Source organism: Prionailurus viverrinus, chromosome A2 (assembly GCF_022837055.1).
Source record: "Prionailurus viverrinus isolate Anna chromosome A2, UM_Priviv_1.0, whole genome shotgun sequence".
NCBI classification, from domain to species: domain Eukaryota; kingdom Metazoa; phylum Chordata; class Mammalia; order Carnivora; family Felidae; genus Prionailurus; species Prionailurus viverrinus.
In genome coordinates this window covers 53,560,604-53,582,952 of record NC_062562.1, presented here as the reverse complement: position 1 = coordinate 53,582,952, position 22,349 = coordinate 53,560,604, and the positions used below count along the sequence as shown (strand labels likewise).

General features: G+C 41.4%; 2 protein-coding genes across 7 annotated transcripts in view; one reads left to right on the top strand and one right to left on the bottom strand.

The window, feature by feature from the left end:
• Positions 1 to 10,700, bottom strand: part of IFT122 (intraflagellar transport 122) — a 72,692-nt gene extending 61,992 nt beyond the window's left edge. For 2 of the 4 annotated variants that reach the window (XR_007146774.1, XM_047832274.1), the window contains exons 1-3: positions 10,573 to 10,700; positions 3,142 to 3,208; positions 1,709 to 1,793 (exon numbers count right to left, since the gene is read on the bottom strand). Coding sequence is in view for 3 of the 4 variants with exons in the window: in XM_047832274.1 (XP_047688230.1) it covers positions 1,709 to 1,793; positions 3,142 to 3,208; positions 10,573 to 10,613 (193 nt within the window). In the remaining variant the exon portion in view is untranslated. The remainder of the gene's footprint in view (positions 1 to 1,708; positions 1,794 to 3,141; positions 3,209 to 10,572) is intronic. The other 2 variants (XM_047832260.1, XM_047832266.1) reach the window with 2 other exon arrangements.
• Positions 10,701 to 10,762: 62 nt separating this feature from the next.
• MBD4 (methyl-CpG binding domain 4, DNA glycosylase) lies at positions 10,763 to 20,276 on the top strand. 3 transcript variants are annotated; one of them, XM_047832291.1, is made up of 9 exons: positions 10,763 to 10,863; positions 10,989 to 11,190; positions 12,215 to 12,445; positions 13,049 to 13,911; positions 16,867 to 16,941; positions 17,019 to 17,153; positions 18,279 to 18,428; positions 18,928 to 19,031; positions 19,938 to 20,276. In XM_047832291.1, exons 2-9 carry the CDS (start codon positions 11,102 to 11,104, stop codon positions 20,013 to 20,015), a joined length of 1,725 nt encoding a protein of 574 aa, XP_047688247.1. In that variant the 5' UTR covers positions 10,763 to 10,863; positions 10,989 to 11,101; the 3' UTR covers positions 20,016 to 20,276. The 3 variants fall into 3 exon arrangements, with proteins under 3 accessions (XP_047688247.1, XP_047688254.1, XP_047688261.1); XM_047832298.1 differs by lacking the exon at positions 10,763 to 10,863 and having other exon boundaries at positions 10,908 to 11,190; positions 13,049 to 13,887; XM_047832305.1 differs by lacking the exons at positions 10,763 to 10,863; positions 10,989 to 11,190; positions 13,049 to 13,911 and having other exon boundaries at positions 12,288 to 12,445; positions 19,938 to 20,275.
• Positions 20,277 to 22,349: the final 2,073 nt, after the last annotated feature.

The window sequence follows — 22,349 nt, the reverse complement described above, 5'->3', positions numbered from 1 at the left end:
CATAGAGAATGCACCCATTCTCTGACTGCCACCTCTCCTCTTTGTCACCTTACCACATCCAATAACCCTCTTCAAGTCCACCAGAACCTCTCCACTGCCCACCCCCCTGTGGTCCTCTAATCCCTCATTACAATGGCCGACAGTTCAAAGTCACTGTATATGATCACTGCTTCACATACATCCTCCACTCCCTTGCCCTCTTATTTCATCTTCAGAGGTGCCTGCAAACCTACCAACCTGGTTAAATCCAAGTCTCCACCACCCCTGTCCCTGCATCTATGCAGCTCAAGTAGTGGAGAGAAAGACATAATCACACCAATGAATCTCATTTTCAATTCATAACCAGCTTCAAGTGGGCCCTTCATATTGCTTGGGATTTCACAGTACATTTACTCAGCCATTCTCCTAAATGGCAATTTGCCAGTTTTTCCTTTCTCCTCAACTCTGATACCTCCCTCCCCATCCTCACTCTCAGGTGACATTGTTTCCTACTTCACTGAAAGAATGGAAAAGAATTTCCATTAGATTCCTAATACCACATGCCCCCACTTGCCAACATCGTGGTGGTACCTTCTACCTTCCCACCATGTCCCATCTAGGTCATAGATCCCATCTCCTCTTGCCAACTCAACAACTCTTTCCTGTCAAGTCCTTCCCCTCTCCCCTCCAGCATCAATGTTTCTCGAATTCAACATGTCCTAAACTGAACTCCTGATCTTCCACTGTAAGTTTTTCTACCTGAAACCTTTCCCATCTCAGTGGAAAGCAACTCCAACCTTTTCAGTAGCTCAGGTCAAAACCCTTAGAGTCACACCTGACTACTTTCTTCACACCACACACACCGTCTTTCAGGCAATCCTGTTCGCTCCACCTTCAAACCATATCCAGAATCTGACCACTCCTTACTACTTCCTTTGCTCCCACAGATCTGAGCCACCATCACTAGTGTTACAAAAGTTGCCTGGATGATGCTTTCTTCACTCGTCTCCCTGCTCCAACCCTCACCCCCCTGCAGACTGTTTCTAAAACATTAGCTAAAGGGATCCTTTTAAAAATATAAATCAAATCAGATCTCTCCTCTGCTCAGAAGTCTTTAGTGGTTCCCCATTTTCACTGAGAATCTAAGTCCAAGTCCTTATAACAGCCAACGTGATCTGGCCACCCATCCATACCTATTACCTCTCTATCCTTATCCCCTACTGTTCCCCCTGACTCACTCCACGAAAGCCCCTGGAAGGCACACTCCCACCTGAGAGCCTTTGCTATGGTTTTTCCCTTTGCGGGGAGTTCTCTTCTTCTGGATGCCCACTATCAGAATCTCACTGCCTCTCCACCTTCAAGACTTTGCTCATCTGTCCTATCTCAATAAGCCCACCGTCACCACCCTTTCCTTTCCCATACCCATCCCCTGCCCCATCCAGCATTCTCAATTCCCCTTATTCTGCCCTACTTCCAGCATACTGTTTAATTTACTTCATTTCCAGCATACTGTTTAATTTACTTCATTATCTCAAGCACCTAGAATAATACCTGGCACATAGATGGCCCTTATTGACTTGAATGATTGAAATAAAGTAAGAAACTTAACTATCTTCTGCGATTGTGAGTTGTATGTCAGCTTACTAACACTAATTAAGGAGTGACTAAGGAGAAAAATGAACAGCTATGAGACCATTACAGAGGGTATAAAACCAGAGCAGCCTCTTACCATCCTTTGCATACGCCACACAGTACACAGTATCTTTGTGTCCCTTTAGGGGCTGAAGTAAGGTGCCATCAGAGGTGTCATAAACCTGGCAAAAAGGCACAAAATTACACATTATCCACATGACATCTATTAGTCAGAATTCCTGCAGGTTGCTGCTGCTTTTTGTTGTTGTTGTTGTTGTTTAAATGACAAAACATTTGTCAATAATCTAAATTTGCATCAAGTAAAAACTACACCAAAAAACCCCAGAAAGAATGTGACTCTAAGTGGAGAAACCCAAAAAGTAGAGGTCCCAACTCTGTGAATTACATGGCCAGGAACATATCATTAATCCTTGAGAAATAGAACTTCACTCTGTGGAACTTCACTACAAAGTTCACTCATCTTATGTGAATTTGGATATATGACCAATCAAGCTAAACCCTCCCAAATAAAGCCAACAGACACAAAGAGTCAGCTACAACATGATTAAATTTTAGTTCTAGCCTGACTCCAGTATCAACATAATAGAGAAATGTTTCGTATTTGCTATCAAGAGTTTGAAAGTCATAGACCTGAACTCCAGGTTTACAAATCAGAGGAAATATTATAAAACCCAGCTGTAACATGGATTTAGGATATTTTGTAGCACTGTAACATCTATAAATGTGTGGATATTTAAAAAACACACTATCTGAGTAATCAAGGCAAAACCCTCCAAAAACAGTGTTAGAGAAGATAACCGATGAAAAAAAAGTAAAAGAATTTGGATTGTTTACCCTGGCGAGAAGAAGTCTGCAGAACAATGTAACCAAGGCTTTAAGATTATGTAGTTACCATAAAGAGAATGGAGATCAGTCAGTCTGCATATCTAGAGACAACAGAGCAAGGGGAAGTGGACTTACGCAGGAGGAAGGAGAGATCATACAAAGGTTTTTAGGTCAAACATAAAGAGTCCTCTGAAAATTACTTTTATATACTGGGATAAGTTCCAGACTAGCTATATTCTTTGAAAATATGAAAAAAGGACAGCATCCATATGGAATTGTTTAGGTAGGCCAATGCCTAAAAGTTGGGGTCAAGCTATCTGGCTTCTCAGGGAGGGAACCCCTTCAGTCTTGTTGCTTAAATTTTTCAGGGGGACAAAATGTGAACTGACACTAGCCCAGTTTCAAAGGCATTTTGATTAATTGTTTTCAACTCTTTCATGGGTGTCTCAAAGTAAAAAGGGAAAGATTAATGACTCCAAAGGAGGTATTGTTCACAGGTTCCTATCTGACAGACAGTTTACTTACCTGTTTTAAATAGCCCATTTCCTTCCCTATTAAAAAGTAATGACTGGTTTTTCCGCCCTTGCCTTTTTTATCTTAAAAAATAAAGGGTCAAATTTCAGAGCACTTACAAGAGGGAGAGGGAAAAAAGCACTTAAAAAGGAAACTCAGACAAAATCCTACCAGTAATCTGTTTCCTGCAGCCAAAATCAGTTGCGTTCCATCGGGCTTAAATGCGAGGTCATATATACTAAACAGGAGACAAGACAAGACAAAAGGACAATTAGGAACCAAAAGGATGAGGTCTGCTAATGGCCAGGAAAGCAAACTTTATTTCCATTATGAAATACTGCTTGTGTATGAGAGAGAAAAATAATGGCTAAGAATTGCATTTGGTTGCAAATTCCGTTCAGCCACCGCACCTTGGCAGTCCATTCAATCACGATTTACTTGGCAGTTAGCTTCATGTCCCAGTTTCCACTTGTCCAGACGCCAGAGATGATTCAAAGGGTCAACAGTTGAAGGCACTAACTCTCCTATAAAGACTACACAAACTGAGAGAATGCGTGAGGGTTACTAAATCCGCATGTCTCTGAAAAACTGGTCATTTATTAAAATATCATTATTGGGGCGCCTGGGTGATTCAGTCAGTTGAGCGTCCGACTTCCGCTAAGATCATGATCTCACAGTCTGTGAGTTCAGGTCCTGGGTTGGGCTCTGTGCTGACAGCTCAGAGCCTGGAGCCTGCTTCGGATTCTGTGTTTCCCTCTCTCTCTGCCCCTCCCCCACTCACGCTCTGTCTCTCTCTGTCTCAAAAATAAATAAAAACATTAAAAAAATAAAATAAATAAAATAAAAATATCATTATTATTTCCAACCAACTGGATATTTAATGAATGCCTTTTAGGTGCTAGGCAATAGTAACTGATAGAAAATGAGTAAATCACACTCGCTCCCTGCCCTCAAAGAAATCCCCATCCACTGGCAAGATATGACTCAGACACATTCACAAAGACCTACCATATGTCATCAACTCTGCAACATACATTTTTTTCACATTTTAAAATCTCTGAGGTTGGGGGCGGAGGGTGTGCCTGGGTGGCTTGGTTGGTTAAGCATCCGACTCTTGATTTCAGCTCAAGGTTCATGAGTTCAAGCCCCGCATCAGGCTGTGCACTGACTTAACGAAGGCTGCTTGGGATTCTGTCTCCCTCTCTCTCTATCCCTCCCCTGCTTGCTCTCTCTCTCAAAATAAATAAAAATAAACTTAAAAAAAATAAAAAAATCTCTGAGGTTATGTATCTTATAATTGATGATGTGTCAGCTTAACTGGAAGCATTTTTTGGTTTCTTAGTGGTACTTAAAATAATGGTATTTTACAATCAGTGACCTCTTAGATTAGATGACTACAGAATAATACTGTGTAAAGGTTTTAGGAGATACATTAAAACATATATTACAGGATTCAAATGAGGAAGATGCAGAAAAGATTTGGAGAAAGGATGAGAAAAAGCTTCATGAAGAAAAAAAGTATGTGAGAAAAATAGGGCTTTTGAGACATGCAGGAGGAGATTTGGAGGGTGAAGCATTTCAGGCAGAGAAAACAGAACAAGCAAAGACATGAAGGTGGGGAATAGCATATAATCTAAATAATCAAATTTGACTGAAACTTTGGCTATATGTAAGGCAGTAGGGAGAGATCAGGCTAGAAAAACAACAGGCTGGAGCCACATTGCAATGATTCTTGAATGCTCTCGGCAGGGGATTTCATTAGTTCAGGTGACTCTAGTAAAAATATGCTAGATAGCACTGCCAAGTCAGCCTATTGCAAAGGTTTAGCATGGGATAAATTCACCTGATACCTGAAGTCATCTAGAAATACAGACCCCGGGTAAGAGTACTTGGGGCATTTTGCAGAGATACTCTGTGCTGAGCTCTTCCAATACATTATTTCATTTCATCCTCACAATTCTATGAAGTATGAATTATTACTTGGTTTTGTAGTTGAGGACACCATAGCTCAGAGGAATCAATTATCCCACCCGACATTACACTACCAGCAAGTGGCAGGGCCAGAATTTCAACTTGGGTCTGACTGTAGAGTCTGTGCTATACTACCTTCTACTCTCTACCTTCTACTTGAACTATTGTCAAATATGACAAATCTCTGTTATCTTTAATACTTTAACAATAACAGTGGATAACATTTATTAAGTACATTTATTTACTATGTGTGCAAGTACAGTTTAAATGTTTTACATGTATCAGCTCACTTACCCCTCACAACCCTATACCTATTTCACAAATGAGACAAATTAAGATGGAGAAGCTAAATAACTTGCCAGGAAATAAACTGCTACTGAGTGGAGGTGGAACCAGAATTCAAACCCAGGCAGTCTGTCTCCAAAGCCCAAGATCTAACCACTATGATCTGTGGCCCTTATTTCATTATTATTAGCATATGTCACAGTTGATAATATAATAGCAACAGTTTCCATGCTTTATCAATGGGGGGAAAAAAGGCATTACATGTAGAATCCAAAAAATTTTTTATATGGGCTCTGTGGACAACAGCCTCCTTTAATAAAAATAATTTTTAAAATAATAGTAATTCTTCACATATATTCAACAGCTGGCTGATGAATATTACACCCTTCCCAGTTAGGCATCCCTCTTGATAGAAGCAAACACAGACACTGGGTTCTTCAGCTTCCTCCTATTAGCTGGTAACAGATCTGGGCCTTACTGTTTCCTGGGCTTTCTTTCTCTGAACCTATGGGGAAATGTGCTTGGCATGTATCACACTGAGGAGAAACAGGGTGGTAAAGTGAAAATCAGAAGGGAGTTGGGGCTAGAACTGATGCCCTGTCCAAGCTTTAGTCCTCACCTACAACACAAGGCAAGAGAGCTGCCATCCCACCTCTGAGTGCACAGGCCACCCTTGTGCAAGCACCTGACACCTGTGGGTTGCTGTGATGAGGTACCGGATTTTGGAAAGGATCTGCACCACTCTTCTATAGTCATCTGTGGTCCTGTGGCTCCCTTTCTGCAATGTAGATAATCTAAGCTCATTAAAGTGGTTCCTGTGGGGATCTTCTTCATAAGGATCATTTGGGGTTGAATTCTCAGAAAATCATTTGAGTGTCTGATTTGGGCCAAGTCTTAAACTGTCTTCCTCTCAGATATGAAAATTCATTTTCTCTAAATGTCTTGAAATTTGGGGTGCCTGGGTGGCTCAGTCAGTTAAGTGTCCAACTTTAGCTCAGATCATGATCTCCTGGTCCAGAAGTTCAAGCCCCACATCTGGCTCTGTGCTGACAGCTTGGAGCCTGGAGCCTGCTTCTGATTCTGTGTCTCCACCTCTCTCTGCCCCTCCCCTGCTCACACTTTCTCTCTCTCTCAAAATTAAACATTAAAAAAATGGGGGGGGGGGGGCACACCTGGGTGGCTCAGTCGGTTAAGCATCTGACCTCGGCTCAGGTCATGATCTCACAGTTCATGAATTCGAGCCCTACATCAGGCTCTGTGCTGACAGCTCAGAGCCTGACGCCTGTTTTGGATTCTGTGTCTCCCTCTTTCTCTGTTCCTCCCCACTCGCACTCTGTCTCTCTCTCTCTGTCTCAAAAATAAATAAAGATTTAAAAAAATTTTTTTAATTTTTTTAAATCAAACATTTAAAAATAAATAAGTAAAAAATAAATAAACGTCTTGAATTTTGCCTTCCTAAAGTACAACATAATGTTCAATTTACCCCAGTCTAAACTCTTAAGGTACTTAGGATCTGTATAATTTATCATAGCTCTGAATTACATAATCGTCTATATTTTACACTGTTTCAAATACTATCTTGTCCCCTTAATTACAGTCAATTATAGTCCCCTGCAGTTTAAGGACAAGGACCCCGTTTTAGACATTTATGGGCCTTTGGTGCATGGCATGGTCCTAGACACAAAATGAATATAACCAACAACCTGACCATGTTTTATCTTGAACCCTTCAGACTTTAATTACATCATGAGACTATGAAACCAAATAAAGGAAACCTCGTTTAAAATGGAGCTAGGAGGCCAGAAGGGGGAGCTCTCATGGTGTACGTTTATTGCAGCCCTTTGAAGACTCAACAGGAAGAAGCTTATGCCTCACCACCACCCTAGATGAAGGAAGATTTTTCTCCTTGCCCAGCAACAGCCCAGCCAATGAGAGACTGTCACAACTCAGCCAATAAAAAGCCACTACACTTTGAGCTCCCAGTTTAATGGACTTTTTGTTTATAACAGCCCCTCCCAATTCCCCTTTTTCCTCTATAAAAGAGTGCTCCTCTGTTTTCTGGACTTACCTATGGTTCACCATAGCTTGCTTGTCCCAATTGCTGTCCTGCTTGCAACTGCTCTCCTACTCCTGAATAAACCCACTTTGCTGGCAAAATAACTGGCTGTTTTATTTTCAGGGTTGACAAGAGCACAGAAATTCAGAATTGGGAAAGACCCTAGAACTTGTCATGTAGTCCAACTCCCCCACCAAGACAAGAATTCCCTATGGATGGCCATCCAGCCTCTGAACACTCCCAGGGTTGGAGAAGTCACCAGTATGCAGAGTTTATTACACTACAGGATGGCTCTCTCTACCCATCTGCCACCTTTTATGAGAAAGATACATTATCAAATTACATTGCAGAGAGACAGAGAGCAAGTCCTGCAAATTGTCCTCTGCCAACTTTGTGCCCACCCCACTGTAAAGGAAGTCCCAAGGTCAAGGTGCCTCTCCAAATCCTGCCCAACCTGACCCACCCCAACTTACCTGCTTGGAATCTTAGACAAATTGTGTTACTTTAAGTCTCAGGTTCTTCACCTGTAAATAGGGTGATTATTCTAACCTCATAGGTTGTGCGGAGGTTAAATAAAATAATGCATGTAAACACTGTCTGGCCTATAGCAAGTACTCACTAAATATGAGCTAGTGCGACTGGAGGGTAATAGCAGATACTGTCCTTACTGGAATAAGGCAGTCTAGCCAGAAAAGTCACCATGGTTGAGGGAAACCTGGAGCAGTGGTTTTATGGAAGAAATGAGGGAGTTCAGAGAATAAGATAGCATCTGGGAAGGAGCTTTGGATAGAAAAATGGAGATTACAGCTGAACTGGAAAGCATAAATTTAAATGTTAGCAAGCAGTGGGGGAGGAGGGATGGTAAGAGGACCACCTAGTTAAATGCACAATCTGATTCAGAAGGGAAATGGGAGTCAATCTAGGATTATGCAAAGTAGAATAATGGATCACAGCAGCAGGACTCAAAAAAGAGAAATCCTCCTGCCATGGGAAGGTTAGACTGGAAGCAAAAGAGCAGACCAGGAGACAGTGGCTGGTTCAGTTGTGGAGGACTAATCTTAGATATTTGGGATCTCTTAGATCTACTACCTATTTTTTTAAATAGTTTTTGCTTTGCTTTGTCTTATTCTGGGCTACCAGCTGGCATATGTTGCTGCCACCAAGATCGCTGGTCTATAGAACCCCTACACTGCCTATTCTAAACAGTTGTTCTCAAAGCTGTAATGGGCCAAAACCCAAATAACCAACCTTCATTCATCATTCTTTCACTCATTCATTAATTCATGAATACATATATCCATCAAATAGTCACACCAACCACTGATTTGTCTAAGCTCTGGAATATGCCTTTGAAATGAATAAAAAGTAGCCATTGCTTCTGAAGGGTTTATAGACTTCTGGGATAACGGATTCACAAATAACTCTTATACTAGACAGATTCTAAGTACCACAAGAGAGGAATGAACAAAATCTATGCCTGGGGTTGAAAACTGGGAGCAAATCAGGCTGTATTTGGCCAGCAACTGTTTTGTTTGGCTCACATAGTGTTTTATCTCAGTTTTTTTAAATTAGTTGCCAACACTTAAAAATTAGGGCATTTCACATAAAAATCCGTAGCTTCTGGTGGAAACAGGAAGATCTGAGCACTCGAGGCCAAATTCCCGCAGGGGAGTAATTGGCAGGAGCTGAGCAGCAGCTGCCCCTTTTAGGCAGAGCATGAGATCTCTAGTTTGCCACACTCCTTGCCATTCCCTCTTACTCCCTGACCTCAAAGCCAAATGTTCAGTTGCTAGTTTTCAGCAGCTTTATAAGAAAAAAGTAGAAAGAATTTTTTAAGCTCAATTTTCTATTAAAAGAAGTGAAAGATATACTGCAAAGGCTATCTGTTTCAAGAGAAATGGGGTGTAGAAAAGGGGTGCAGAATACTCCTAAGACAGACAGGCAATTCTGTGAGTTTAAGATGCAAATAAACACCTCCCATGATACTGCCTGCCTGACTCCTGCAGGCATTTGAGTTTGCAGCCTCTGTAACATGAAGAAAAATTAATGTAGTAGCTAACAAACAGCACTGGCTCTGGGGTGAGGAAAAAAGCTGGCTCCACCACTCATTCACTGTGTGACCTTGGCAAATTAATGACCCTCTCTGTGCTTCAGTTTCATGTAAAACAGAGGTAATTACAGTACCTACCTCAGAGGGCTGTTGTGAAATGACTGAGATAAAAGACATAATTCTCAGCCAGTGCCTGGCACATAGTAAGCATTAGCTATTACTAGTGCAGAATACAGAAGAGGGAGAAACCATCTCTGAAGGGAGCCTTACAGAATGTTTCGAATTTCAGTGTGAGGAAATGAGAAGGCATGCTAGCTTCACACAGAAGAGACTAAGCAAAGGCAGAGAGGGAATGGCAAGGGCGCTGTTCCAGCGGCCAAAACGAAGGCTGCACAATGAAGCTTGAAAAGACCATCTAGGAAGATTTTTAAAGTCAGGCTGAGGAGAACGATCCAGTAAGTCAGCATTTCCCAAAATGTTTCGTTGTATGATGGATTTCGATGATAAAAATGGAATAGAACATTAACATCCGCTCCTAAGGCGAGAAAGTCATTCTCTTGTGATTCTCTTTCAAGCCTTCTAATTAAGCACAGGAGAAAGTCTTGGTTTGACGCTATTCATCTCCAGCACCTCTCTGATGGCACTGGATAAATTTCCTTCCAGTTCTCCAGACTATAGACCAGAGGCTTAAAGGCTTCCTAGTTGCCAGTATCCAGCTACAACTTAATAATACCGTTTTGTTTCTCGCTGCTTTAAGTTTCACAGTTATCTCAAAGCAAGTGGTACTGATTTTCAAATACGGAGCAATAGTTTCCTTGTAAAATCATATTTGAGTGAAAGTAAGTGAGACAATTTAGACAAAAAACGCCAAGGAAACAAGAGTATGGGTAACATGTGGATGTGGCAAAGATCGTGACGTTCGAGAAACACTGCCGTGGGTGTAAGCTGAACCCAGAACGGACTTGGACAGGGCCAGACATTGATTCTGTCTGTGTAAAACGGCCTCGACAGGCCACTACCTCATGCGTGGTACACCCCCTTGCTCCCGCGCCAGGCCTCAGTTTCTCCATCCGCAAAGGGGTGGGAGGGCGACCCTGCAGTCGCGCAGACCCGGGGTTCAGTGGCTTCAGCCCAGGCCGCAGGCCCGTTGCCCTTGGCAACCACGGGGGTTCCCGCAACGGTTCCCGCACCCCCGCCAGGGCTCGTCCTCCCGCTCCTCCCGGACCGCCCCGCTCCTCACCAATGCTCGGCTTTATCTCTCCACGTCAACACGGCCCTCATCGCGGTTTCCCTCACGCCTCAAGCCCCTCCTCCCGCCTCAGTAACAGGCCCTATTCCCCTAACGGCTTTCGTTACTGCGCTACCCCTAGCAACACACATGCGCAGTGAGCCTCGTGCGCGCGGCTGAGTTCCAAGTGCGCAGGTCTAAATGGAAAGGCTTAAGAAAGAAGCAAAAGCGAAGATGGAACGGGGCCTAGAAGGTGTCTGCGCGACTAGCGCTCGCTCTACTGGTCCGAACGCGCGGAAGGCGGTACGTCTTCCTCGACGAAGGATTTGATTGGCTGAGCCGTGGAAATGGCGCCTGTGGCTGAGGGGGAGGTGAGGGAGCTGCGGTGGGATCTGACTGACGTTCACTCTCTTCGGCTTTGGTTTCAGCTTTGCTCTCCGAGCTGAAGAAGCTTTCGCATCTTATTCTGCTCCACTCCTTGGTTGTCGTACCCTCTTGGCCAGTTGCTGCCGCCGGAGACCTTTTGAAGGGCACGGCTAGGATGGAGAGTCCGAGCCTGCGGGACTACAGAGCTGCCCGCTCGGTCACTTCCAGTGAGCGCCTAGACCCAGACCGGCCCAGTGACCTCCGGCAAGTCATTGTCCCCTTTCGGGACTCATTTTCACCAACTATAAAATGGGAGCGGGCTGGGACGGATAGAAGGCTGGTGGTCCTTTCTAACCTAGGATCGACAGAGCTCGAGACCCACAGGGTTAGTTTACTCGGAGCAATGGCTGTGGCTCAGATACTCTCTTGTGAGGTTCAGCCCTAGAGTGCTCCCTACTTCGTTACCCGAAATGACGAGGGAGGTGGAAGGAGCAGGGAGGTTTTGTGCAAGGGGAGCAAGGAGAGATCTGCTTGGGTTGCAGGGTCCCAGGAAAACCTTGTAGGAGATGTCACGTTAAGCAGCCAGCGCTGCTGACCCCAAAATGGAAGTCCTATAGGAAGTTCCAGAGGAAGCCACAGTCTTGTTTCGAGTACAGTACTTGTATATGTGAGATACGGGGTTAGGATGATTTATCTACTGATTTGTTTTTTTCAAAATGTAATCCTCAGAACTACCTTTAAGGAAGTATTACCTCCTTTTTACAGGTGAAGAAAGGAGATTTTAAGAGGTTAAGTAACTTGCTCTTGGACGCATAGCTGGTAAATCGCAAGAGCTGCGATTTGAACCCAGTCCACTGACTTTAAAGTTTGTGCTGTTTTCATCAGGCTTCAGTTTCCTTATTCCTAAAATGTGAACTATATAATTTCTTAAGACCCACCCAAACCCCCAAAATTATTAACCCCAAAATACTTCAGAAGAACTTGGTTCTAATTCTAGTTACTAACTCTTGCTTAGTTTCCCTATTTGTAGAAAACAATCTGGGTTAGATACCTCTATAGATTATACAGAGATTTCCAATCATTTTTAACCCATGTTGCAGGACAGAGAGGTAATCACATAGCATAAGACTGGTCCATACTGATTTTAATCTCTCCTATCATCTAAATAGTCCATATGGTTCCTGCTCTGTCATGGATTGAAATTGAATAAGCAGAGGAAAATAAATTTTAACTAAGCCAATCACCTGTACTTTGTTTTTGTTTTTTGTTTGTTTGTTTGTTTGTTTAGTAAGAAAGATGTTACTCTGGAATTGGAAAGAGTGGGAAAAGATGAAAAGCAAATGATGATAAAAAACAGCAGTGAGTGGAATCCCCTGCTGCAAGAATCCATTGCTTCCAGTCAGATTGGTGGTAGTACAATGACAGAATGCCGTAAGTCTGTCCCATGCGGATGGGAAAGAGTTGTGAAGCAAAGGTTATCAGGGAAAACAGCAGGAAGATATGATGTATATTTTATCAGGTGAGCATACAATGTGGTACCGATAGCACAGCCAAATCATTTTATCTAGATAGGTAGCAGGAAAGCGTAACAAGAACTTGGCTTTTTTCTATTTTTATCATAACAGCCATTATGGATTCTGTTCTTTGAGTGTCACAGGTTAGTTACATCAAGTGATTTGGGAACAAGTACATACTACATACTTCTACTTCAAATGGGTGCCTTTAAATTTGTAAGTTTGTAAATATTTATAAAATTATACTATCATAGAGAAAACTATTTAGAAGTACCACTTTATCACTTTTTTTTAATTTTAAATGACAAATACCCATGGCAGAGCGAGAAAGAGAGTACATGCAAGTGGGGGAGGGGAAGAGGGAGAGAGAGAATCTTAAGCAGGCTCCACGCCCAGCGTGGGGCTTGATCATGACCTGAGCTGAAATCAAAAGTTGGTTGCTTAGCAAACTGAGCCACCTGGGCACCCCGTGCTTTTTAAATTTTCAAAGACAAATACCCATAGCAACATTTGGAAATTATTAACTAAAAATCTGAAATGTGGTCCAATTCTTTGTAAAACTCACTTTTATTTACTACCAATAAGTTTTCTTTAATATCATTTTCTAGCCCACAAGGACTGAAGTTCAGATCCAAAAGTTCACTTGCTAAATATCTTCACAAAAATGGAGAGACTTCTCTTACACCAGAAGATTTTGATTTTACTGTACCTTCTAAAAGGGGCATCAAGGCCAGACATAAAGATAACAACACAGCGCCTCTGACATCCCAAATGCAAAATGAAAGGAGCAATTCAAACTGGAACCTCAGGACACGAAGCTGGTGGAGAAAAGGTGTCTTTCCCCTGTCAAGTGGTACTTCGGAATCGCAAAATAGCAGAGGACCATCTAACTTTAAAGAAGATGAGGGTGTTAATGATGTTGACTCCAGAAAGGTTAGAAAGTCCAAACGAAAGGTGACTATTTTAAAAGGAATTCAAATTAAGAAAACTAAAACAGGGTGCCAGAAGGGTCTTCCCGAGTCTACTCAAAGTAATAGGAAAAGAGAATCTGAATATAATAAGGCAGATGCTGAAAGTGAACCTGTTGAGCAAAGAAGTCAGCTTGATAAAACTTTCTCCATTTCTGATGCTGGAGCAAGCAACAAGACCCTCAGTGTAACCAATGAAGAAAAGAGAATTGTAAAAGAAAAATCACTGAGTTCAGGATCAAACTTTTGTTTTGAACAAATAACTTCTGGCATCATAAACAAATTATGTTCAACCGAAGAAGCAGAACACAGCAAGAAGTGTGAGGAAACCTTTTTAGAATCTGAGGAAATAAGAACAAAAGTAGAAGCTGGGGAAAGGAAGGAACATTTGCATACTGACATTTTAAAATGTGGCTCTGAAATGGATGACAACTGCTCACAAACGGAGAAAGACTCTATTTCTGTGAAAATATGTCAAGGTATTCAGAGCGCTGAAGCAGCTGGTAAACATGTGATGAGTTTATACTCCCAGACAGTATATTTCATGCCGGTACCCAGTTAGGATGTGGGAATAGAATGAAGAAATAGGCCCAAATATCAGATATGTCCTACCAGTTGTTCCTAGTACCTCTGTTAACCAATCTTCAAACCCATGGCATAGAGGGAACTGGCTGGCTACTGCCTTGATACCCCCAGCAAAGGAGAATTGTGCCATTAACAGCTGCTACCATCTCTCCCTGGTTCAACAGCAGGGACTCTCCCCGACAGTGCATTCCCTTCTTCCCATCTTCTTCCCAGCCAGTAATATTACAACTTTAGGGAAAATAAAAAAGCTCCACTTGAGAAAAGGTTTGGGGAAGAATCTTGATGTGCATAAACTGGTTGTGAATAGTCAGTGTCTACTCTTTTGCACCCCTTCTGTTACTTATCACTGATGTGTGACTTCCAATTTCATTTTGTACATATCATAGTCATTTTTATCTTCTATTATAATGTAATGCTTCTCTAAAATGCTTTAGAGCTCTAAATAATTCAAAACTGTAATCATATAGTTCATCTATTATTTGTAATATGCTCTTAATACAGAGTTCAGAGCTTAGTAGTTTTGCCTTTATAATACCTCAGTGAATAAGAAATAAAAAGAAGATCTTTTGAGTAGCCCTGTATTATATATTCATTATGCCATTATGGCATAATGAATAACTCCTTTAAAGAAGAAGAATTTTACTTAAAGTCCTATGGGGAGACAGCCTGGACAAATGGTGGAACGGGGTTAGACTTGATTCCTGTTCTCAGCCCTACTCATGGTTTTATGTCTTTGCTGTGCCTGGAATTCCTTTATTTTTAATAGAAGCTGAACCATATATACCTAGGAAGTACTTCTATATATATACACCTTGTGCTTCATATATACGTAGGACAAGCCTGTCCTTTAAAGACTTCAAGCTTCTTAGAATCTTAAGGTTTATGTAGCTTTATTGCTAGTATAATGGGTAAATAAAATATGAAAAACATCCTTTTGTGACCAAATGGAAGTGTCCTATTTGTGAAGAAGTCTAGTTCTCAACACCAGGTGAAGTAGCCTTAGTTTAAGAGGTGTCCAATGGAATAGTAAAGACTTTCCCATTGGCTTAGTTGGAAATTGCCAGGTAAACCGAGCTTCAGTCTCCTAATAATAAAAGAGGCTAGTTAATAATTATTTGTAAGAGCCCACAGAAGAAATGGAACTAATAAGAGCAGTTTTCTTTGTTCTCTTTTTTGACTTTATATTAGGCTTTGCCTATTCAAAATAGAATAGCAAAAAACAGCTAATTATCTGGAGAGCTGGATACCTATCCCAATCTATAGTCGATCCCACTCTCATTTTGGGATGGCTGTTTTATTTTATTTTATGTTTTAACTTTTTTATTAAGTAATCTCTATGCCCTAGGTGCCTGGGTGGCTAAGTCAGTTAAGTGTCCAACTTCCACTCAGGTCATGATCTCATGGTTCGTTGCTTGGAGCCCTGTGTGGTCTCTGTGCTATCAGCCTAGAGCCTGCTCTTGATTCTGTGTCTCCCTCTCTTTTGGCCCCTCCCCTCCTTGTGCACTGTCTGCCTATCTCTCTCTCTCTCTCTCTCTCTCTCTCTCTCTCTCAAAAATAAACATTTAGGGGCACCTGGGTGGCTTGGTCGGTTGAGCGTCTGACTTCGGCTCAGGTCATGATCTCATGGTCCGTGAATTCGAGCCCCACGTCGGGCTCTGTGCTGATAGCTCAGAGCCTGGAGCCTGTTTCAGATTCTGTGTCTCCCTCTCTCTCTGCCCCTCCCCTGTTCATACTCTGTCTCTCTCTGTCTCAAAAATAAATAAACGTTAAAAAAAAATTTTTTTTTAATAATAAACATTTAAAAAAGTAATTTCTGTGCCCAACGTGAAGCTCAAAAACTCATGACCCTGAGATCAAGAGTCTCATGCTCTTCCTGACTGAGCCAGCCAGACACCCCAGGATGGTTGTTTAATTTCTAAGCCTTAGTTTATCTATAAAATGGAGGTAATAATCCTCACCAGTCCTGTGTTTCACATCAAGAATATTACAAAGTAAAAGGAGAAGTGAAAAAGATGGCTCACGCTATACAAATGGCAAGATATTAACAGACATTCAAATTTAGAGGGTAACCTTATGGAGAGTATTAAATGTGATGATTTTAAAAACTTGGGAAGCCCAATAATGCTGGTCAAATAGTCTTTCTTAAATTAACTGAGCTTCCCAGTAGACAGTGGTCAGTATTCCAAGGTCCAAATCAGGTTTTTCAGCAGGTTCTGTTTTGTCTGGGTCCTTTCTTTAAGCGTAAAGTGTTCACCGCAGAAATTTTGGAAAATATAGAAAATTAAAGGAGAAAAGAACAATTAGCAATAACCACTATACTGGTTTGGTTTTTTACATTCTAATCTTTTTTTTTCTTTTTTTATTAAATTGGGATCATATGTAGAATATTGCGTTTTTATTTAAAAGTTAAGAACATGGGGGAAGCTATTCATGATATCGTCTCAAAATGGTTTAATGACCACATTGAACAAGTATGTCCTAATTTAAAATATTCCATATTCTAATTTTTCAGTACTAAGAACTCTGAGCATGTCTTAGAATACTAGTGTAACACAGTGGTCAAAGTTATGGACTCAGGAGCCAGACTGCCTGGATTTGAATTTCAACTCTGTCACTAGCTGTGTGACCCTGAGCAGTTTACTTAGTTTCTCTGTACCTCCGTTTCCTTATCTGTAAGGTAAAAGTAAATAGTACCTAGCTTGTAGGTCCATAGTATTAAATTGGTTAATTTTTGTAAAGTGCTTTGCTTAGAGCAGTACCTGGCACGTACTAAATGCTTTATAATAGTAGTGTGTTATTGTTATTTGTACCCCTGAGTATTTCTTTAGCCTAAGCCATAGCTTCTATAAACAATGTTCACCCTTCCTTTTCAGAAGATACCATTCCACGGACACAAATAGAAAAAAGGAAAACAAGCCTATATTTTTCCAGCAAATATAACAAAGAAGGTATCCCTTTCCCAATCAGAAAATCCTATTTTAAGTCTGTTTCAGATGTTGAGCTCTGATGCAGTGTGTTTGTTTAGCCCTTAGCCCCCCACGACGCAAAGCCTTTAAGAAGTGGACACCTCCTCGGTCACCTTTTAACCTCGTCCAAGAAACACTTTTCCATGATCCATGGAAGCTCCTCATCGCTACTATATTTCTCAATCGGACCTCAGGTTTGTGGATTATTTTAATCTTTATCTTAGAGACAGTGCGATGAGGAGAAAGAACACTGGATTGATTAGGAGCCCTGGGTTCAAGTTTAACTTTGAGTCTGTGTGACCTCAGGCAAGGACTTCTTGCAGCCCTGCAGCTCTTCAGCTATGAGGAAGTTAGACTAGATGACAGCCAAAGCCTTTTTCGCACTAAGGAACAGATAGATTGTCATTTATTTTCTACTTCCAAACTAGTTTTGGTCATAGTGAAAATCAGTTACTTAACATTCTTCCACCCTCTGTCATGTGTAAAAGCATTTCTTTTTCATTGAATGCTTTCTTTAATGTCATTGGCACTTTGTGTTCTGTATGCTTTTATACTAGTTATCTGATGCCTGGATTATTTGAAAACTAATACCATGCGGGGCGCCTGGGTGTCTCAGTCGGTTGAGTGTCCGACTTCGGCTCAGGTCATGATCTCACGGTTCGTGAGTTCAAGCCCTGCGTCAGGCACTGTGCTGACAGCTCAGAGTCTGGAGCCTGCTTCGGATTCTGTGTCTCTCTTTCTCTCTGCCCCTTCCCCACTCATGCTCTGTCTCTGTCTCTCTTTCTCAAAAATAAATAAGCATTCAAAAAAAATTTAAAAAAAAAAAAAAAAGAAAATTAATATCATGCAAGGCCAGGTATCAGCATGATTTAAACTCTTAGCCAAATCAGGGCGCCTGGGTGGCTCAGTTGGTTGAGCGGTCGACTTTGGCTCAGGTCATGATCTCGTGGTTTGTGAGTTCGAGCCCTGCATCCAGCTCTGTGCTGACAGCTCAGAGCCTGGAGCCTGCTTCAGATTCTGCGTCTCCCTCTCTCTGACCCTCCCCCGTACATGCTCTGTCTCTCTCTGTCTCAAAATAAATAAATGTTAAAAAAAAAAAAAATTTTTTTTAAACTCTTAGCCAAATCATCAGGAGTGTTGGTTATTGACTCTGAAGGTGGTTACCAGTTCAAGTAATGGCTTCTCATCAGGGATTTAAAAAGGAAAACAAAAAAACAAAAAACAAAAAACCCTCTGTACGAGATTTCTAGAGAGGAAATACCTGAACTTAAAAACAACCCATCAGGAGGCTTGTAATCACAGTTACTTTTACTTCCCAGGTAAAATGGCAATCCCCGTGCTCTGGGAGTTTCTAGAGAAGTACCCTTCAGCTGAGGTAGCAAGAACCGCAGACTGGAGAGATGTGTCAGAACTTCTTAAACCTCTTGGTCTCTATGATCTTCGAGCAAAAACCATTATCAAGTTCTCAGGTACTTTCCCATATACCCAAAGGAAAGAACATAAACTATGCCTATTTAAGAGAGTCAAACCTTAAACTTTAATGTTCTAGGATGCTATATTAATAGAGGTCATTCAGCTCAAGGGCTAAAAGCATGTAAAAACAATCCACTTGCCCCAAACTACAGTCTCCCACTGACCCAAGCAGTAAATCTTTGCTCAGCACTGGGGCAGGCCATCTAGGAAGGATGAAGAAATCAGCAAAGCAGAAGGCCCCGTTGACCTCAGGGACTTTACCTCTGTCTAGTTAGCACAGCACAAAATCACAATGGTTACTAAGTGGCAGGTGAGAGGTTTAGACAGGGGTGTTGTGGGAATTCAGAAGAAAGAGCCATCAGAACTGGGGTTGTTAGGAAAGACTCTTTGCTGTCCCTTCCTGCCCTTCTCACCATCCAGCTCTGCATCACTACATATTTGGGGAAAGTATCTTTTCTAGAAGCTGACCTGATAAGTGAGGTTTTATCTTTGCAGATGAATATCTGACAAAGCAGTGGAGGTACCCGATTGAGCTTCACGGGATTGGCAAATATGGCAATGATTCTTACCGAATTTTTTGCGTCAATGAGTGGAAGCAGGTGAGGCCCACCCCCAGCCATAACATCTCCAGCACATTTTGTCTCTGAGACAAAATACACCCATCCAATAGCCAAAACTGTTTCTTGGGCACATGTGCTGCCACCATCACAACTAGTTTTGTTCCAGGCTTGAGGGGCAGTGGTGGCATGGGGCTGTTGGCAGAAGGGAGAGGATCTGTAGACACTCCCGCCTCTGTAAAGACTCCTTGGTGTGGCCTCTGACTGACCTCCAGCAGTTTATCACTTCTGGCCCTGTAATGTCATTCCCATTCATGTGTGGTCTCTAAGCCTGATGTGGTTCTTCTCCTGTCATAGTCATATTAGCCTTCAAAAATGACACCACTGAAGGAAAGCAGGCAGGTTTGGACTTGGAATATATGCTTGTGGGGGTTTCTCCTAGTGGTCCCAGACTGCTTTAACAGTAACTGGACCCTACTTCAGCTACCCATTCAAATGAGTGTCCCCTGTCCACAGACATCCAGCGGGTGTCCTGGCAGCTGGTGGGTACTGCCAGGTGGCATGGTACACTGCCCTCTTAGTCTGACTCACCCTGAAGCATTCAGCCAGTAGATCTGGCTAAGCCCATCCCTGCTCCACCATTTATTGTGATAACTCTCAGTTATAACCTTCTCCTGAAAAATGGCCTATTAATACTTGACTCATGTTATCCCCAACCCACGTGCTAGGTCATGTTAAAGATCAGTACTAAATTGGAAAGTACTTTGTGAAGGATTGCCTTAATGTAAGATAGAGTTTTAAGCACTCATGAATCTAATTAGGTTAAAGGTTATAATTTGCAGGAATATTACAATAAGGTATTGTTCCCCTACTGTACCTTTGAAAGGCCCATTTTAAAAATGTATTTCTGACTAACTTCTGTCTCCTAATGTGTTGTATTTCTTCCAGGTGCACCCTGAAGACCATAAGTTAAATAAATATCATGACTGGCTTTGGGAAAATCATGAAAAATTAAGTCTGTCTTAAAATTGTTTGAAGTTTTCAAACTCAGTTTTTATACCTTACTTTGTACTTAAGTAAGTTAAGAGCTCCATTAAGCACAGGCATATAGATTTTAGTGCAACTAGAAACATGATACAGGTTTTCTTAATATGTGTAACACTGGTAGATCTTTGTTACTGAATGTACTAGAACATGTTTTGAGATTTTTTAAAAAATAAATTATGTGACAAGAAACCTAAAAATGTAAATGACTTTTCCAATAATAAAATATGATTTGAAGTTGAAAAAAAATCTTTTGTCAACTCTCAATTATACAAAGCAGATTTCTATCAATCTTGCTTAAGGAAAGATTAGACTTTCAGTTCTCTTTCAATAAAAATGGAATTACACAGTTGTTATGTAGGAAGCAATCAAAGAGTTTGCAGCCAAAAATGTAAGAAAAGATATTACAGGGTATAATAGGCAGCTAATAATAGGCAATTAGTCTTTTTACTAAAAAACATAACAGTAAGTTACTTTTGTCATCATGTGTTCTTGATGACTCTGTGCTGGCTTTTAGTAATTAGAGATTGGACCCCAGCATCCAATTGATAACCTGTGATTATCTGCCTGCCATTTTGTTTCAGAGTATCAGCTTCTGGCTCATGCACCTTGACCCCATTGTTAAAGTTTTTAAGTTTTGTGCTGTTCTTAATACAGGCATCATAATGTTGTAGCACAAATACTGAAACGTTTACCTTAGAAAGAACTCACCAAGCAACAACAACAAAAAAATCCCAAGTTACTAAGTCTCAATTACCAATTGCCATTTTAAGGTATAATTTGAAAATAAAATTGAATAAATGAAAAATAAATTGTTAGGGAAACTACCTTTGTTGTAGGGTGGAATATGCTGCAGGGCTAGTGGGTTGTTTCCACATTAGTGAGCCAGTTTTAGTTTTTAGAGAGAGAGTTGAATTTTGACCAGAGAATGGGAAAACTGGCCACATCCCTGCCACCCCCCAAGGCAAACGTCCATTTTATAGTGTCCCATTACATCTTTATTTAACAAACCTCAAAGTAGCATTTACTAAGTGCAAAGCTCTGTGCTGGAGGACAGATGAAAAAAGATGAAAAGGTTCTGTAGAGCCTTTTCTGTAGGTGCCTGGCTGGCTCAGTAGAGCATGTGATTCTTGATCATGGGGTTGTGAGTTTGAGCCCCATGTTGGGTGTAGAGATTACTTAAAATCTGGGGGCACCTGGGTGGCTCAGTCAGTTAAGTGTCCCACTTCAGCTCAGGTCATGACCTCACGGTTTGTGGGTTTGGGCCCCGCATCAGGCTCTGTGCTGATAGCTCAGAGCCTGACGCCTGCTTCGGGTTCTGTGTCTCCCTCTCTCTCCCCCTCTCTCTCCTCCCTGCTCCCACTGTCTCTGTCTCTCTCAAAATAAATAAACTTAAAAAATAAATAAATAGGGGCACCTGGGTGGCTCAGTCGGTTGAGCATCCGACTTCTGCTCAGGTCATGATCTTGGCGGTCTGTGAGTTCAAGCCCAGTGTTGGGCTCTGTGCTGACAGCTCAGAGCCTGGAGCCTGTTTCAGATTCTGTGTCTCCCTCTCTCTCTGCCCCTCCTCCGCTTATGCTCTGTCTCTCTCTGTCAAAAATAAATAAACATTAAAAAATTTTTGAAATAAATAAATGCTACATTAACGTGACTCAGGGATGGTCTGAATGACAACCTCAGGTTGAGAGGGTCACAGAGATAATGCAATTCAGTGAAGGTGGTACTTTATGCAGAATAAGCACTCAAGTGTTTTTTTTAACTTCTTTCATTGACACAATTCACATAATCTAAAATTCATCACTTAATTATGTTTAAATATACAATTAAATGATTTCCATATACTGACAATGTTCTGCAACCATCATCACTAATTCTTAAGACATTTGCAACGCATTAAGAAGAAACTCCATGCCTGTCAATAGTCAAACCCAAAGCCACACACCTCACCTCCAGCCTCTGGCAATTATCAGTCTGCTTTCTGTGTCTATAGATTTGCCTATTCTGGGCATTTCTTATAAATAAAATAATATGTGACCTTTTGTGTCTGGCTGCTTTCACTTAACATAATGTTTTGAAGGTTCATCTGTGTTGTAGCATGCATCAGTGCTTAAACTCTTTCTTGTGACTAATATTCCATTGTGTGGATAGAGCATGTTTTGTTTATCCACTTATCAGTTGATGGACATTTTAACTTTAATATTCCTGGTATCAGGTTCTCTATTTCCAAACCGTGGCATCCTGTCATTAGGGAGCAATGCATATCAAAAACACAGGCCTCTTTTTGGCCAAGATTCTCTTGGGTTCCTACAATCCCTC